We start from the raw sequence: 19,522 nt of genomic DNA, 5'->3' as shown, positions 1-19,522 counted from the left end.
CGTTGGGGGCCTCGAGTTCGTCTGTCGCTCATAAAATATGGCGTCCTAGGAAGTCTGTTGTTGTTCGAAAGAAAGTGGCAACATACGATATGCGAGTAATTACGCAAGTACTGGTTAAAACACACCAGTTAAAAGGCAGATGAAGTGACCGTGGTTATGAACCGCGATGTTGAGATCTACGGGGTTCTTTCGTGGGATTGACTGCCCATTTTATTGTGAGAATAATAATGGAAAAGCCGGTGCAGATGGGTGCAGCAGACCCTACTGTCACTTCAGACACAGCAAACAAAGACGAGCCTCCTCTGGGATTTACGACATCAAAAAGACTAAAGCGCTTTCTGGGAGTCCAAACGGTGAATTAAAATGTCTTTGTGGTGTCATGTTTTCCTTTTGTTCGAAAACTCTTCGGGTTAATGTATTTTTAAATACACAAAAGCTTTCTGCTGAGGAACAAAGAAATTAATACAACCCCAGAATTGTTCTGTCATATGACACAACAATTTATTATTTATTAATAAACAGTTTCTGTAGCTTTTACTGTTGTCAGGAACCTTTGATGGCTCTTGTTTTATGACAAATTTTCTATACAGATACATTGTTCTGATATTTAAATTGTATCGTTCTAACCTTGTGACTTTTGGTTACAGATCAAGGATATGATCCATTCAGTCCAGAGGTTGTAAGACCGGATGAACAGTATAATGGGGAGCCACCGTCGAGCCTGTCGGCAGAACAGGATATGGGTACCATGGAACTGGAGTTGGTCAATCGGGCCATTGAGGCTGTTCGCAATGAGATGGAAAGGGACAAGAAAAAGCTTTCTCAGATTGGCGATCAGGAATATGAGCCAACCAAAAGGTCTGTTAAGAGACCGAAACCCGCTGCAACTTCCCATCAGGGCTATGATCCTGGGAGCTATCAAATGGGCCAAGCTAGTGAATACATCCCCTCCCCACGCTCCAGTAAATACACTTTAGACTCAGACAACAGCAGTACCAATGCACTGGAATATGTGCCCACTGCTGTTTCTAAAGCAAGCATTAAAAAGGTATTACCTCCACCACCGTCCCGTGTAAAGTGTAAATACACCCTGGATAATTCCAAACCAACCACGGATATGGAATACGACCCTCTCTCGAACTATTCGGCTAAGCCGACTGTTAAAGAACAAAGGACTTTGTGTTCAGAGGGAGAGGGGAGAAAGAGGTTTTACCCTGGAAAACAAGGGGAAGATGAGGAATACGTGCCAACGGCGAAGAAGCCAAGGTCATTACCTAAGGCAGATGTTCCGAAGTACACTGCAAGTTTCTCTGAATCGGATGAGGAAAGTTCTGGGACAGAGTATCGCCCGACGTCCATAAGCCGAATGCAGCACAAGGGGATCAACTTCAGCTTAAAACGGCAACGAGAATCAGGTGCAAAGGGACAGCAAAGAAATCAGGTGTCTAAAACTGATGATGTTTTCTCACAGAGTGAATCGGATGATTTGGAATCACAGGATGTATACAGGACAGAGAAAAAGACTGCGAGTCAGTCGAAAAATGTTAAATCTGATAAACTGAAAAAAGTGGAGAAAGAGTCCAATAAGAAGAGTCAAAAAGAAAGGCGGGAAAGTTCAAGTGCCGACAAGACGTCACAGAATTTAAGTAAAAAAGACAAGGGCCAAAGTAAAAATGAGGACAGAGTTAGTAAGTCCAAGGAAAAGGTGCATAAAGATGGATCATCGTCAAAGAGTAATTATGAAAAGAGCAAGAAGATAGTTAAGATAAAGAATGAACAGAGCCACAAGGAAAAAGTGGCAAAAGAAGGAAGTAGCAACATCAAGAAGCCCAAAATAGACAAGCCTGTGAAAACAGATAAGGTCTCATCCAAAATCAAAGACCCGAAGAACGGAAAACTTGAGAGCAAGGATAAAAAGAAAAGCAGCCATGGTAGCAGCAGCAGCAGTAGCACTAAAGATAAAAGCAAAAAAAGCAGCTCAGCCATTGATCGCAAAAAGGCAAGAGAGGCCAAACAGAGGAATCTGAGCCACGTTGACTTGTTTGGTGATGAGAGCGCTGAAGAGGATGATGAGGAAGATGAGAGGATAGTGAGGAAGTCGGCTTCTGCTTTTAAACGGGCAAGCCTCATGAATAATAATAATAAGAGGAAAACTTCCGAGGATACATCGTCATCAGAGGATGATGACGATGGTGGTGGTGGTGATGACGCAGTGGACTACTCCTGTCTGCAGGATGAGATGGAGTATGACTCGGACCCAATGGAGGAGTGTCTAAGGATATTTAACGAATCCAAAGAGGTGAAGATGGAAGACAAAGGAAGACAAGCTAAGCAGGTACAACACAGTTTTTTTATTTCTCTATTTTTGATGATCATGTCAGTTACTCTAAAAGGCCTTTATGGGGTTTGAGAATGTTATGCAAATATTTGCTGTTGGTGGAATTTTCTGGGTTTTCTGTTGCAACTGAATTTTCAGTTTCACTTTTGTGTGTGTGTGTGTGTGTGTGTGTGTGTGTGTGTGTGTGTGTGTTTAGCCCTCGAGGGAACAGGAGGATGGGGAGGAGGAAGAAACGGAAAGCACTTTAAGTACTCTATTTCCTGGCCAGAAGAAGAGGGTGTCACACTTTAAATCTCAAGGAAAGGTTAGTGTTGGAATACATGTTCTGACATGTCTGACATATTCTCTTATTGGTTCCCTGCACTTCATATTTGCATATTAACTGTATTTGATCTTACAGTTACAGTTGATGTTACAGTTAGTCCGTAAACAAGTTAAGAAAGAATCTGTTTCAATTTATCCAGTGATATACAATTAAGGTCAAAAGTGTGCACACACCTTGCAGAATTTGCAAAATGTTAATAATTTTACCAAAGTAAGAGTGATAGTTGTTCATGAGTCCCTTATTTATCCTGAACAGTTCAACTGCCTGCTGTTCTTCAGAAAAAAATCTGTTAGGCCATAGAAATTCTTTGGTTTTTCAGCATTTTTGTGTATTTGAACCCTTTCTTACAATGACTGAAGGATTTTGAGATCCATCTGTTCACACTAAAGACAAATGAGGACAACTAAGGACACTAAGGACAACTGTTACAGAAGGTTCAATTGCTCACTGATGCTTCAGAAGAAAAAACGATGCATTAAGAGCGAGGAGTGTAAACTTTTGAACAGAATGTGTTGAACAGAAAAAAGATGTGTACATTTTGCTAATTTTGCTTAAATATCATTTTTTTTTTTATTTTAGTACTGCCCATCAGAAGCTACAGAAGATACTTACATTTTTCCCAGAAAATAAAATAAGTAAAATTTACCCTGATTCAAAAAGTTTTCACCCCCAGCACTTAATGCATAGTTTTTCCTTCTGAAGCATCAGTGAGCATTTGAACCTTCTGTAATAGTCCCTCAGTTGTCCACAGTGTGAAAAGATGAATCTCAGAATCATATAGTCATTGTTGGAAAGGGTTCAAATACACAAAAATGCTGGAAAACCAAAAGATTGTGGGGCCTGAAGGAATTTCTCTGAAGAACAGTGGCCAGTTTAACTGTTCAGGACAAACAAGGAACTCATGAACAAGTATCACTAAAAAAAACAGCTGTGGATCATTCAGATAAAAACACAGTATTAAGAATCAAGTGTATGAACAGGGTCATTTTTATAAATTCAACTATTATTTTCTCTTGTGGACTATATGTAAACATATTGAATGTGAAATATCTTATTCAGGTCAGTACTAAATAAAAAATAACATGCATTTTGTATGATCCCTATTATTTTGGTAAAATAATTAACTTTTTGCAGATTCTGCTAGGTGTATGTAAACTTTTGTCTTCAAATGTATATATTATTGGTATTATTTATCAAGAACAAAAACTTAATCAAAGAGCATTAGATAGAATGTTGACACATAATTCTACATAAAAATTCTACCAGCAAACCTTAAAAGACCATACTGTGAATTACCAGTATTAATATCATGTAGAAAAAAATTGTTGTTACTTGTTGGAAAAAGTAGGTCATTACTGGATCAAGCCTGTCTGTTTTGAAAACACGTGAGCTGTTGTACTGAAAAATGCAGACAAGGAAGTGTTGCTACTTTTAGATAGTAAGATAGGCACTCCCAACACTCCCCAAATAATCAAGATTCCATTTAGAGTAAGACGTCGGGGGAAAAATGCAAGTTCACCTAAATGAGATTCATAACATGTACTATTAAATGATGAATCTGTACTTGTGTTCAGAAATTTCAGTTGACCAACTGTTTAATAATTGCTTTAATAATTCTCATCATTCAGTCAGAGGCATCGCTGAACGCTATGCCGATGCCACAGCGGAGGATGACAGCACAAGAGATCTGTTTCCAGCGCATGCAGAAGGCCCAGCAGCAGGCGGCACAGCTGGCTGCTGCAGTTAAGGCAGCATCTGCATCGACCAACCCAAAACTGGGGCTCTCTGGAGAGAAACGACGAGTGGCGCACCGGCCAAACCCCCCCTTGCCCTCCTCAAAGCCTGGTATGAAGGGTCCTATGTTCAGTTATAGCAGAATTAAAGGATAAGTTCACTTTTAGAATTTCTAAAATTTCCTGATAATTTACTCGCCCCATGTCGTCAAAGTTCATGTCTTTCTTTCTTCAGTCGAAAAGAAATTAAGCTTTTTGAGGAAAACATTCCATAGAGTGGAGATGGGAGCTAATGGGTTTAAGGTCCAAATTACATTTTCAATGCAGCTTCAAAGGGCTCAACACGATCTTAGCCAAGAAATAAGAGTCAACCGATTGGTCATTTTCAAAAAAAAAAAAAAAAAAACTAAATGGAGGGAAAAAAAAAAACCTTAATCAAATACCTTATTTTCTTTTTGACTGAAGAAAGAAAGACATGAACATCTTTGATGACATAGGGCTAAGTAAATGATCATTTATTCTGGAAGTTAAATAATCTTTTAAGTATAAGGCATTAGAAACACACATTCATCTTCCTTTTTTTATTTTTTTTGTAGGACTAGCTAATGTCAGCAGTCGGGTGTTGTCACCCACAAGAGTGGCGTCCGATCAGCTTTCAGTCAAAGCTCATACATCGGCAAGCATCTTGTCAAAGACCACATCGACTTCATCGCAGAAGAGAATGGCACACACCCCCACCATGAAGGTAATGTCGGTTTATAACAGACGTACAGTGGTCTGTTTGCATTTCTCTAAAAAACAATCTCTCTTATCTGTCCATCACAGAGCTCAGCCATGAAGCGTCCTGTCATTCCTACAGAATTTGGGGCTAAGGTGCCTACTAATGTCCGCCAGCGTTACCTAAACATCTTCATCGATGAGTGCCTAAAGTTTTGTTCTGAACAGGAAGCTTTTCAGATGGTATGTCATCCAACCTCCATATTTCCAAAGGGATAGTTCACCCAAAAATTAAAATTCTGTCATCATTTACTCAGTCCTGCTGTTCCGAATGTGTTGACGAATGAAGATATTTTAAAGAATGTTGGTGAGCAAACAGTTGAAGGTAGCCTTTGGCTTCCACAGTATTTTTTTCATGCTATAGAAATCAATGGCTACCAGCAACTGCTTGGTTATCAACTTTCTTTTACATTTTTGGGTGAACTATCCCTTTAATGTCAACTCCCATTTATATATTGTTGATGCGTATATTGTGGATGTGTTCTTCGCTCACAGGCTTTGGAGGAAGAGAAGGTGGTGTATGACAGGAGCAGCAGTAAGAACATCTACCTGAATGTAGCTGTGAACACGCTGAAGAAACTTCGTAGCAAGAGCACACCTACGTCTCCTGTCATCAGTGCGTCTAATACAAACATTGTTCTTTGTTTTATTTATTTGTTAATTAGCAGGTGTTCATCTAAAGCAGGGTTCCTTAAATCTTACCCTGGAGGTCCAATGCGCTGCAGAGTTTAGCTCCAACCCTGATCAAACTCACCTACCTGTGATTCTCTAATGATCCTGAAGACCTTGATTAGCATTCTCAGGTGTGTTTGATTAGGGTTAGAGCTAAACTCTGCAGCGCATTGGACCTCCAGGGTAAGATTTGAGGAACCCTGATCTAAAGTGACTGAGGGTACACTAAAACTGGGGTTAAGAGTCTTTATCAAAGGAATAATAGTAATTTCATCATGTCCTTTATTTAACCAGGTAAAAAACGTTTTGAGATTAAAAATCTCATTTACAGAAGTAACCTGGCCAAGATGCAGCACTACATTATCAAGAGAAAAAAAACATTAATTTACAATTTCTGTTTTGTCATTAATTTATCAACTCTTATATTACACTGGTTTTAATGAAAAGAGAGCATACAGTGGGATCCAAAAGTCTGAGACCATATCGACAGTTTGAAATTCAAAATCTCATTTATACATGGAAATAAGCAAAGCTTTAGGATTTAAAAAATATAAAGCTGACAAATGCTTTGATTTAAGTAGAATAATAAAACAATAAGCAGATTTGTTTAGTTCATAGCGCTTAAGTGCTGTTGTCAGATTGGCATAAATATGAAGAGATTCTGAAATAAATATAAATTCCACTTTGCACTAATTTTTCTCAAATTGTTATGCTGACAATATAATTTGTAGCACTTTTCATAATTAGATTTAAAGTAATTTTGGTAAGACTTTACAGTAAGGTTAATTAGTTAACTACATTAGTTACAATGAACTAAGAATGAACAATACTTCTACAGCATTTATGTATATTTGTTCATGTGAATGTCAGCATTTACTAATGCATTATTAAAATCACAGGTTGTGTTTGTTAACATTAGTTAATATGTTGTGAACTAACATGAACAAACAATGAAAGACTGTATTTTTATTAACTAACATTAACGAAGATGAATAAATAGTGTAACAAATGTATTGTTCATTGTTCGCTCATGTTAGTTAATACATTAATGTTAACAAATGAAACCTTATTGTAAAGTGTTACCAATTTTATTATAATGTAATTAATTTAACTGTAATTAAAACATCTACAGTCGTGGCCAAAAGTTTTGAGAATTACATAAATATTGGAAATTGGAAAAGTTGCTGCTATAAGTTTTTATAATAGCAATTTGCATATACTCCAGAATGTTATGAAGAGTGATCAGATGAATTGCATCGTCCTTCTTTGCCATGAAAATTAACTTAATCCCGAAAAAAACTTTCCACTGCATTGTTAAGAAGGCTTCAGGGCGTCCAAGAAAGTCCAGCAAGCGCCAGGATCGACTCCTAAAGAGGATTCAGCTGCGGGATCGGAGTGCCACCAGTGCAGAGCTTGCTCAGGAATGGCAGCAGGCAGGTGTGAGCGCATCTGCACGCACAGTGAGGCCAAGACTTTTGGAAGATGCCTGGTTTCAAGAAGGTCAGCAAAGAAGCCACTTCTCTCCAAAAAAAAACATCAGGGAGAGATTGATATTCTGCAAAAAGTATGGTGAATGGACTGGGGCAAAGTCATATTCTCCGATGAAGCCTCTTTCCGATTGGGGCATCTGGAAAAAGGCTTGTCCGGAGAAGAAAAGGTGAGCGCTACCATCAGTCCTGTGTCATGCCAGCAGTAAAGCATCCTGAGACCATTCATGTGTGGGGTTGCTTCTCATCCAAGGGAGTGGGCTCACTCACAATTTTGCCCAAAAACACAGCCATGAATAAAGAATGGTACCAAAACACCCTCCAACAGCAACTTCTTCCAACAATCCAACAACAGTTTGGTGAAGAACAATGCATTTTCCAGCACGATGGAGCACCGTGCCATAAGGCAAAAGTGATAACTAAGTGGCTCAGGGACCAAAACGTTGAAATTTTGGGTCCATGGCCTGGAAACTCCCCAGATCTTAATCCCATTGAGAACTTGTGGTCAATCCTCAAGAGGCGGGTGGACAAACAAAAACCCACTAATTCTGACGAACTCCAAGAAGTGATTATGAAAGAATGGGTTGCTATCAGTCAGGATTTGGCCCAGAAGTTGATTGAGAGCATGCCCAGTCGAATTGCAGAGGTCCTGAAAAAGAAGGGCCAACACTGCAAATACTGACTCTTTGCATAAATGTCGTGTAATTGTCGATAAAAGCCTTTGAAACGTATGAAGTGCTTGTAATTATATTTCAGTACATCACAGAAACAACTGAAACAAAGATCTAAAAGCAGTTGAGCAGCAAACTTTGTGAAAACTAATATTTGTGTCATTCTCAAAACTTTTGGCCACGACTGTAGTATTATTTATGGTTTTATGTTATCAATATGTTTTGCTGTATGTTTCTCAGAGAGCCCAGCTGTGTCTGTTAGTAGAAAGTCTCAGTCCCATGAAGAAGTACTTGGTGGGCGGCTTGCTGCCACAACCAGCTATACAATCAACCGCTCCGGCAAACAGCAGGATGTGGACCTTAAAGGTACCTCACTACCACTTCAGTGTTATCCTAGTGTTATTTATACTGTATATTATTGTATTAATTATTACAAGTTGTCTTACATTTCATTTCTTTATCAGTTATCCTTATTTTTATTTCATGTTTAGTTATAATTATTTTATTTTGGTTAGTTTCCAAAGCAGTTTCTAAAAGCATTTCTAATTTTTGTTTAGGTTTTTTAAGTTTGAGTTTTTCAGCTAATATTTATTTCAATTGAACAGTAACAGCACCACCTTCTCTTCTGATCTCACTCACCCATGTCTGCATTCTGGTGTTTTAAATGAATGAATGAATGAATGAATACCTTTATTGTCATTGTCCAGTTGTACAACAAAATTAACAAAATAGATTATAAAATGATCAACAGATGGTACCGATTTCAAATGTAAATGGGGAAAAATATTACATATGTGCAAATATAAACGAGTGTGTACAATTTATTTATTTCGTTTTCAGGTGCCATTCTTTACACAAAGCTGAAAAATTATGCAATGACTGAAGAGCAGCTACAGGAACATGGCTACCCCAGACCTCACCCCGAGATGTCGGGTCACGCTGTCGTCCATAACCTCCCAGAGAAGAAAAACAATGACCGTAAGATTTATTTTTTACTAGTTTCTTGATGCTAATTCTTCACATATCCCTTTTAACAAAGAGCCAAACCACTAGGTGGTAGTACGCTCAAACGTTTATCACCCAATTAGCCAATACAGTAATGTTAAACATAAGTTGCGTTACTTTAAACATTTGTGATAGATGACATTGTAGTACATTTTAAAATATCTCCCTTTCCCACAACATTTGTGCTTTTGATTTTAATTAATTGTCCTGTATCTCCTTCTCAGCTTTTTCCAAAATCTGTTGTCGATGTGGCGCTGAGTACAAGATAAATGCTAATGGTAGCTGTGTGCGTAAAGAGGAGTGCAGTCACCACTGGGGAAGATTACGCAGAAACAGAGGTGGGTATGTGTATGGTTGAGACAGGATGAGATTCTGCAATGCCAGTACAACTGCCTAATGTGTTTCATTGTATATGACATTTAAAAATGGACATGTTCTTGTGTCTTATGTAGTTCCAGGAGGTTGGGAGACGCTTTACAACTGCTGCTCTGGTGCGGTTGGTTCTCCTGGATGTGAAGTGTGTAAAGTAGGTATCATCATGGTTCTGCAAGTATTGTAACTCCTACAATAATTTCCTAAATCTTAAATAAGACTTTATTCTAAATCCAAACATAAAATAAGATTTGAATTTGTGTTTTTAACCTATAAAATGTAATGGATTATGTATCATAGATAATATCAAGTAAGTATGTGACCCTGGACCAAAAAAACAGTCTTAAGTAGCACAGGTATATTTGTAGCAGTATCCAAAAATACATTGTATGGGTCAAAATGATCGATTTTTCTTTTATGCCGAAAAACATCGGATTTTAAACGAAGATCATGCTCCGTGAAGATATTTTGTAAATTTCCCACCGTAAATATATCAAAACTTAATTTTTGATTAGTAATATTGCTAAGAACTTCATTTGGACAACTTTAAAGGTGATTTCTTCAATATTTAGATTTTTTTGCACCCTCAGATTCCAGATTTTTAAATAGTTGTATCTTGGCCAAATATCATACATCAACGGAAAGCTTATTTATTTAGATTTCAAACTATGTATACATCTCAATTTAAAACAAAATGACTGGTTTTGTGGTCCAGGGTCACTATTAGTTACATAAAGAACACAGATTTTATATATCTTAAATTGCATCAAAACTCTGCAAATGCTAAAATCGTTGCAAATCTGCAATAACTACTAGGCAACTGTTTAAATTTTTTTTTAACAAAAATATTGTTAATAATGTGTCATTTAAAAAAAAACAAAAATTCTAAATTATAATGTGCCATATACATAAATACAATTGACTTCATTTTTAATATGTAATTATGTTTTTGCTAATGACAGACATCTCTGTAAGGGCAGAAAAGATAAAACAGTTTGTACACACTGCTTTAAGGTATCTTTTAGGTTCAGAAGTCTTTTGCTAGTTGATTCTGCTGGTTGAAGGAGGCAAAGCTTTTAATAAGGTGTTTAGAGTAAGTATTATACTAAAAAGCATGTTCAGTAATGTGTCTCTGAGGTCTCTGAAGGATTATAAAACTTTTTGCTCCCTTTTCCTTTAGCAACACGTACAGGATGGCCGTAAAGAGTCCTTGGATGGATTTGTGAAGACTTTTAGCAAACCGTTGCCAGTAGATGGAAATGGAGGTGTATACGCCTTGGACTGTGAGATGGTGAGAATAACAGTTATTCAAATGCTCCCACATTTACTTTAGGTGGATATAAAAAGCCTCATGAAGAAAACAGGATGCAGTCTAAAGTCTTTATTCTTTTTATAAAGGTGTTGCTTTAAACTTTTCCGTCTCAACACTTGTTTTATAGTGCTACACAAAGCAAGGTTTGGAGCTGACCAGAGTGACCGTCATTAACTCTGACCTCAAGGTTATTTATGACACGTTTGTCAAGCCTGGCAGCAAAGTGGTGGATTATAATACACGGTAGGAACTGTGTTAAGAGATTTGCCATTTATTCGCCTTTTAGTTTTTCTAGTTTCAGTTACACCTGTTTGTACTACATCCAGGTTTTCAGGTGTGACGCAGGATGATCTGCAGAACACCACCATCACCCTGAGAGACGTGCAGGCGGTGCTGCTGAGCATGTTTAGTGCTGAGTCCATTCTAATTGGACACAGTCTTGAGAGTGACCTGTTTGCACTCAAGGTTCATACAAACACTATATATAACTAATGTGTTGCCTGCCTAGATAGCATTTTTAAAAATGTAATAAAGTGTGCTTGTGATACAAATGCCTAATAAGAACTAAATATTGTAAACTTGCAGTAGTATATGCAATAAGGTAGCATACTAGAGTTTGGAACAGTGCCATTTTTTTATTGTTTGATCAATATGTTTAATAACATAATGGTTCTGTCTGTTCTGTTTACTAGCTTATTCACAGCATGGTTGTGGACACCGCTATTGTGTTTCCTCACCGCTTGGGTCTGCCCTACAAACGTGCCCTTCGCAACCTCATGGCTGACTACCTCAAACGCATTATACAAGACAGCGGTAAGGATATTGTTAATCTGCACTAATGGGCATTATTTGCATGAATCTCACCAAAATGTAGAAGATGTAAAAAAAGAAAATTGAAAATAGAAAATTAAGCTCATTATAAAGGATCATTAAGGTTTTTTTTTTTTTTTAGATGTGATATTAATGTCATCAATAACTGTATCGTATGTACTGTCATTAGTACTGTCCCATTACTATCACAATAATTAATAATTAATTACACAATAATTAATTTTTTATGAACAATTGAGAATAAATTAAGTACAACATATATTACCATGCTACCATAATATAAATATAATATAAAAAATAGTATAATATAAACTTCTCAATTTAAATAAAATATATCATTATGCTACTGAGAATTTGGTGTAAAAAGGGCTTAATTTTCGTCTGCGCCGATAGCCTTGTGGACAGCGCGCCGACACACAGCGTCGTTGCTGATCCCGACTCGAGGACCCTTCCCGACCCCACCCCATCTCTCTCCCACTTTGCTTCCTGTCAATTCTGATCTGTCCTATCAAAATAAAGGCAAAAATGCCAAAAATAAATCTTTAAAAAAAGGGCTTAATTTTCTATATGTAAAATATACTTTTATTTCTATCTATCTATATCTATCTGTCTATCTATCTGTCTATCTATCTATCTATCTATCTATCTATATATATATATATATATATATATATATATATATATATATCTGGTGTGCAGTAGTGTTCTGAAATGAGGAGGCAAAGTCCTCACATTTTTGTATTTTGTTTTGTTTAATTAAATAAAATGTAAATCCATGTCATGTCATACATTACTTGCACTACAAGAATAAAAATCTATATTGTATTTTACATTAACAGTGTAATCAATACGCTATCCTATTTATTAAAACCAAGTTTAAATCTCATTAGTTTTGTCTTTTTTTAAGCAATTTAAATGTTTATCCAAAATAATAGACCTAACTCAAGGCAGTAGCATTTTTAAACAATATATTTTATTTAAACAAATAAAGTTGTGTTCAAATTTATTCATACCCTTGGTAAATATGATCAAAGAAGGCTGTGAAAATAAATCTGTATCATTAATTCTTTTAATCTTTTTTTTAATTTGCAAAAATCTAACTTTTCATTGTAGAATAAGAATTCAAAATGAGAGAGAAATTTAATTGTGAAAAAAAATGTTTTTTTCTAATACACATTGGCCACAGTTAATCATACCCTTTTATTCAACGCTTTTCGCAACCTCTTTTTGCCAAGTCTTTAATGCCTTTAGTGCCTGATAAGTTTAGAGAACATCTGACAGGAGATCAAAGACCATTCCTTCATACAGAATCTCTCTAGACCCTTTAGATTTCCAGGTCCATTTTGGTGCTTCTCCTCTTCAGTTCACCCCACTTATTTTCTATAGGGTTCAGGTCAGGGAACTGGGTTGGCCATGGCAGTAGCTTGGTTTTGTTCTCAGTGACCCATTTTTGTTTTGAATTTAATGTTTGTTTGTGGATCATTGTCCTGTTGGAGGATCCAACCACGGCACATTATAAGATTTCTAGCAGAGACAGTCAGTTTTTAATTTTTTATTTGTCGTTATCTTTGTAGAATCCATAATGCCATCTATCTGAACAAGATATCCAGGACCTCTGGCAGAAACATAGGCCCACAACAGCAAAGATACAGCAGTATATTTCATTGTACACATGTGGTACTCTTTTATCCTTGTGTGCACCAAACCCATCTTGAGTGTTTGCTGTCCCGTTTAAAGGTGCCATAGAATGGGAAACTGTATTTACCTTGGCATAGTTGAATAACAGTTGTGTACATGGACATGACATACCATGAGTCTCAAACCCCACCATTTCCTTTTGCAAAAGACCACTGAAAAATAGGTCAATTCCAACATAACACAGACTATTACGCAATAGTCGCAATCGTTAATAGTTACACCCCCAACATTTGCATAGACCAATCATCAGTAACGTCAGTACATCAGTAAAATAAGGCAAGCCACTGAAGGGACATGGTTAGCTTAATGCTAGCGTTAGCCTGTTACATTGCAGTAAATAAGATTTCACTTACCACATAAACAGAGAGATGATTTACAGATCCTGAATATCACTAACAAGCATCTAAACTTGTGTGGTAAGTTCTGTCGCTGCAGTATAACGTTACACAGAGCACATGTGATCACAATAGTGAGAGTAAAATGATCGCGCATTCAAAACGGCAGTTTCAACAAACCGCATATTAAAAGCGGCTAGAGCTCCGTAATTAAATATATATTTTCCTCCACGTGCGAGCTATTGAGATGAGCAGCTCTGTGAAACAGCCAATCAGAGCAGAGCTTATCATTAATATTCACGAACCTTCCAAATAAGGAAATAACAGAACATTTCATTCTAGGGACAAATCCAAGGGTTGTAAATGGACCTGTAAAACCGTTTCTGGAGATTTTTTGCCCTTTCCTATGCCATATACCTTCTATGTAGATATCAGAGAACAATTTAAAATATTGTATCAATGCATTCTATGGCACCTCAAAAGTTTTAGTAGTGTCTAGCAAATGAATATGACATTTTTGAAAGAAAGATCAAATGGATAAACAATGCAAACTTAATTTCACAGCCGCCTTTGATCATATTTACCTCGGTAAACACTGGTCATTGAAAACTCAGTGGGCTCAGGGGAGATAAATGAGAAGCAGACTCCCGCTGTAAATTTATATGCTGGTTTGGACTGTCTTTGAGTTCCATGTCTCGTTTCCTGTCTCTTTACAGTTGGAGGGCACGACTCCAGTGAAGACGCCCGGGCCTGCATGGAACTCATGATCTGGAAAATCAAAGAGGATGCCAAGGTGAAGAGATGACCTCTGACCTGCCAGTTCTCTTTCACTATGTTATGACCTGGAATGATTTTCAATGAACGGAGTATCATAGAGAAAGAGTCTGAACTGAAGTTCTTCACAATGGGCCGTGCGTCACTCGGGTCGGATAAACTGCGTCAGAGTAAATGCTGCAGTTTGAATGAGGGGGAGAGAAAGAGATGGACTGACACAAAGGGGAGGAGACCTGGAAGGATAATGTGATAGATTGCAAAGCCTAGACCACCATGGCTCCTAGCAACCAGAGCTAGTGCCCTATCAAACAAGCAATCCTAAAATTCCCACCATGCTAAAACTGACCTAGTCATGACCGTTATTATCATAAGTGGACATAGATTGGGGTGAGAGTAATTGACCTTTTGTTGAGTTAAAGTATTTTCTATTTTTTTCAGCAGTATTTTTATGTTTTCAATGACCTGAATCCCCCAAATCATCAGTTTTGATGGTGTTTTAAGGTTCACTTTAGGTGATGTGACTCCAGGTGTCGTTCCTGGAAGGTCTATGTGTTGCACTCTGTGATATAGTTGTATATTAAATCCACAATTATACTTGAAACCATGTTTTTCAGCACTGATGTGATGTCACTTCCTCTAGTAATAATGTATAGCAATCCACATACTCAAATGCTGCAAATCTGTAAAACTAGATCACTAGTTGGGACATTTTCATGACCCAATGCCTTGTAGACCAGTATTATTATCTGTACTCAAATCAGTACAATTTGTTTACACATTCAAATTTGTTAGTGATTTCTTCACACAAATCATGAGCGGACAGGACAATATGGGGAAAAAACAGTTTACTTTGATTTTCTTTTAATTCACTTTAATTTGTAAAGCAGTATATTGTAAACTGACACACTAAATGTCACGTCATTCATCTAGGCCTGCCACTTTAAACACATTATTGCTCCTAAAAACATAATTTTCAATAATTGTCAAGACTAAAGATCAAGATGGCTGTATAGTGATTTGTAATGTAATTAAATGGGTGGGCATTAATGCCGAAAGCTGTAAATAAGTTGTATCTAAGCTGTTTTTGTAGTTGTTTAGTTTTGTTTTCTATTAAAAGCTATAAATAAAACACAAAAATCACACATTTTTATAAACATTTTATACCCACCTTAGCATTCATGTATATTTATTTTTTATATATAAAATATTGAATATTTAAAAAAAGCAGTATACTGTCAAAAGTTTACATACACCTTGCGGAATCTGCAAAATGTTAATTATTTTATTCAAATAAGAAGGATCATGCAAAATGCATGTTATTTAGTACTGACCTGAATGAGATATTTCTCACAAAAGGGGTTTACATATAGTCCACAAGAGAAAATAATAGTTGAATTTATACATTCCCTGTTAAAATGTTTACATATACTTGATTCTTAATACTGTGTTGTTACCTGAATTATCCACAGCCTTTTTTTTTGGTTATAGTTCACTGAGTTCCTTGTTTGTCCTGAACAGTTAAACTGCCTTGAAAAATGCTTCAGGTCCCACAAATTCTTTGGTTTTTTAGCAGTTTTCTGTATTTGAACCCTTTCCAACAATGACTGAAGATCAGTGACAAAGGGTTCAAACACTTACTGATGCTTCAGAAGGAAACATGATGCATTAAGGGGTGTAAACTTTTGAACAGAGTGAGTGGTTTGAACAGGATGTGTACGTTTTTCTCTTTTTTGCCTAAATATGCCCTTTAGAAGATACTGAAGATAGTTACATGTTCCCCAGAAGACAAAATAAGTTTATAATACATTTATCCTGATCTTCAAATTCTCTTAATACTCATAATACTTGTTTTTTTTTTTTTTTTGCATCAGTGAGTGACGTGTTTGAACTTTTGTAATAGTTGCGTTTGATTCCTTCAGTTGTCCGCAGTGTAAAAAGATGGATCTCAAAATCATACAATCGTTGGAAAGGGTTCAAATACACAAAAATGCTAAAAAACCAAAGAATCTGTGGGACCTGAAAGATTTTTCTGAAAAACAGCAGGCAGTTTAACTGTTCAGGGCAAACAAGGGACTCATGAACAACTATCACTGAACAAAAACAAACACAGCTGTGGATCATTCAGGTAACAACACAGTATTAAGAATCAAGTGTATGTAAACTTTTGAACAGGGTAATTTTTATAAATCCAACTATTATTTTTTCTTGTAGACTATATGTAAACATATTTTATGTGAAATATCTTATTCAGGTCAGTACTAAATAAAAAATGACATGCATTTCGTATGATCCCTCTTATTTGGGTAAAATAATCAACATTTTGCAGATTCTGCAAGGTGTATAAAATCTTTTGACTTCAACTGTAAGTTGTTTTTTGGGACATGCTTTTTTCAGGATTCCTTGTAAAAAAGTTAAAAAGAACAGTGTTTATTCAAAATAAAAAATATTGCCTAACATAATACATAACTGTTTAAAAGTTTGGGGTCAGAATTTTTTTCCCTTTCTTTTTTAAAAAGACATTAATAGTTTTATTCAGCAAGGATGTGTTAAATAAAAAAAAAAATGATAGTGATAGTGAAGATATATATTGGAAAAGATTTCTGTTTTGAATAAATGCTATTCTTTTGAACTTTTTATTTATCAAAAAGCCTGAAATAAAGTATCACAGGTTTAAAAAAAAAAATTAAACAACACAATTGGTAATAAATCAGCATATTAGAATGATTTCTGAATGATCATGTGACACTAAGGGCTGGAGTAAGGATGAAAATTCAGCTTTGCATCACAGAAGTAAATTATATTTTAAAAGATATAAAAATAGACAACCATTATTTTCAATTGTAATAATATTTCACAGTATTACTGATTTTTCTGTATTTTGTTTTTATCCCCCCCCCCCATGCATTGTCTATGCAAAGCGTGTCAGTATATTTCAGCAGCAAAAGCACAGGTGATCATGTCCAACTAAATTTCTAAACTCACACGGATGTCAAGTCTTTGTTGAGAATATTCTCTGATCTTTTATCCTAACCTGTCTGTTCCACTTCACCATCTTCCTAAAGTAATTTTGTATGTCTATATATGAGGTCTTTTCCAGCAGGTGTCTGACTAAGAGCTCTTTCTTCAGCAGCTGTTTTCTCGGACAACAAAATGACACAAAGAGCCTTGTGGAGGCATAGAGGGGAGGTCTTTTGTATCCCACTCACCCCAGGCCCATGTGTTTACCCTGGGCCCCAGCCATCTCATGTCACAGTCCCGGACCCCAGGTATTAAAAACTGCGGCAGGATCAATATCTCGCACAATGTCCGGGTGGCCGGGAAGGGGGGCGGCTCTCACTGTGTTTATTGAGTGATTTAAAGATGTGAGCGTGTGCAGTGAAACAGCTTAAAGTCTTGTTCATTATCAAGTTCGATCAGGCGCTCTTCTGATCACCTTTGACTGCTGGGGGTCACAGAGGAGAGGAGTGCCGCTCATGGCCAACTGGTAGCATTTTTGCCATTTGTTTTGATATTTACTCATTCTGATGCAATGACATTCATACATTTTTATATGATGAGACTATGATGAGTTATGTTATGAGATGCATTTTATGAGCAAGACTAAACAGCAAGGAAAATTATTGGTGTATGCTAATCGCATATCATACATCATTAGCCCATTGTACAATCTTGTCACCTAATTAGGCGATTGATTCTCCAGTTATGTCCGATATTGATCCGGTAGGCTTAAGATTAGACTCGTGCCATGGTCTAGTTTAAGAGGTTTTGTTTAGGTTTGGGTCTATAGAGATCAAAGAAGTGTTCACTTAAGTGCCTGATGCTTGTCTTTGGTTAGTAGGGTCTTGAAAGTGCAAATTCATGTCAGTGTGTAACATTCACAGCTCTGGTTTGTGTATGAGATTTTAGTTTTAGATTACTTCTATTTTACAATTTTCTATTTCAATATACTTTAAATTATAATTTATTCCTGTGATGCAAAGCTGAATTTTCAGCATCATTACTCCAGTCTTTAGGGTCACGTGATCCTTCAGAAATCATTCTAATATGCTGACTTATAGTCAGTGTTGCTCAGTATTTTTTTGGGACCTATGATACTTTTTCAGGAGATAAATAAAAAGTGAAAAAGAATAGTGTTGATTCAAAAAAAAAAATTGTGTTACAATATGCAATACTATTCAAAAGTTTGGGGTCAGTACATTTTTTTAAAGAAATAAACACTTTTATTCAGCAAGGATGTGTTAAATGGTTGAAAAGTGATAGTAAATACTTGTTTTGTAAGAAAAGATTTCTATTTTGGATAAATGCTGTTCTTTTTAACTTTTTTATGTATCAAAGAATCAAAGAAAAAAGTATCACAGGTTCCAAAAAAATATTAAGCAGCACTACCGTTTTAATGTAGATAAATCAGCAAATTAGAATGATTTCTGAATTATGTGACACTGAAGACTTATTAGTAATTAGTAAAGTAATGGCTGATGAAAATGCAGTGCTGCATCACAGAAATAAATTATATTTTAAAGTATATTAAAATAGGAAACAAATAATAGAAATTGCAGTAATATAATTTCACAATAATATAGCTGTAAGCGGCGATTACTGGGGTTCAAGCACTTTAAGGCATTTAAGCACTTTAAAAAAAAATTACATAGCAAGCCTTTTTTTTGGGAAATACTGGTCATTTGCTATGTAAATATTGTGTTTTGTAACGTTTTTGACTGTTATAGCACCAGCTTTGGTCAGATCTCCTTAAAACTTTGCATGCTTGTTTAGAATCACCTGTCGCTTGTGCTTACTAGGTTTTGTGAAGTTTTGAGTTTTCCTTAAGGCTTTATAGTATATTGGTTAATTTCAGACATGCCCCTTTTCTAAACGACCCCGTTATAGCTTTTTAAAGGTTTAATTAATTTTTTTTTTTTTTTTTTTTGATAATTATTGACCTAGAGTCAAATTTCTCACAGACCTTTGGGGCCATCCGATCGGCCGTTAATAGGTGCTCAAACTTCATTGCCAATGGTGGCCATGTTTTTTTGAGATACGCAAATGTCCTTATAGACACTTGTGGCACTTTGGACCATGCACAGTGATTTTTATGTTGACAGAACAAATGGTTGACAGGACAAATAGCCATTTTTATGTTTTTTATAGCACTACCAAGTGGCCAAGTGTCACAATTTTTGTCCTACGACCTCAGA

General features: G+C 36.3%; 1 protein-coding gene across 1 annotated transcript; it reads left to right on the top strand.

The window, feature by feature from the left end:
- Positions 1-62: 62 nt before the first annotated feature.
- On the top strand, positions 63-15,589 carry rexo1 (REX1, RNA exonuclease 1 homolog). Its single transcript, XM_073819064.1, has 16 exons — positions 63-353; positions 648-2,335; positions 2,535-2,642; positions 4,292-4,508; positions 4,993-5,141; positions 5,222-5,356; positions 5,669-5,789; positions 8,244-8,369; positions 8,844-8,981; positions 9,233-9,346; positions 9,461-9,534; positions 10,561-10,671; positions 10,820-10,935; positions 11,019-11,157; positions 11,385-11,505; positions 14,273-15,589. The coding sequence occupies exons 1-16, from the start codon at positions 167-169 to the stop codon at positions 14,359-14,361; spliced, it is 3,633 nt and encodes a 1,210-aa protein (XP_073675165.1). The 5' UTR covers positions 63-166; the 3' UTR covers positions 14,362-15,589.
- The last annotated feature ends 3,933 nt before the right edge of the window (positions 15,590-19,522 follow it).

This window comes from Garra rufa, chromosome 15 (genome assembly GCF_049309525.1).
Source record: "Garra rufa chromosome 15, GarRuf1.0, whole genome shotgun sequence".
In the NCBI taxonomy this organism is placed as follows: domain Eukaryota; kingdom Metazoa; phylum Chordata; class Actinopteri; order Cypriniformes; family Cyprinidae; genus Garra; species Garra rufa.
The sequence above is the reverse complement of the archived record's forward strand: the minus strand, read 5'-3'. Positions and strand labels throughout refer to the sequence as shown.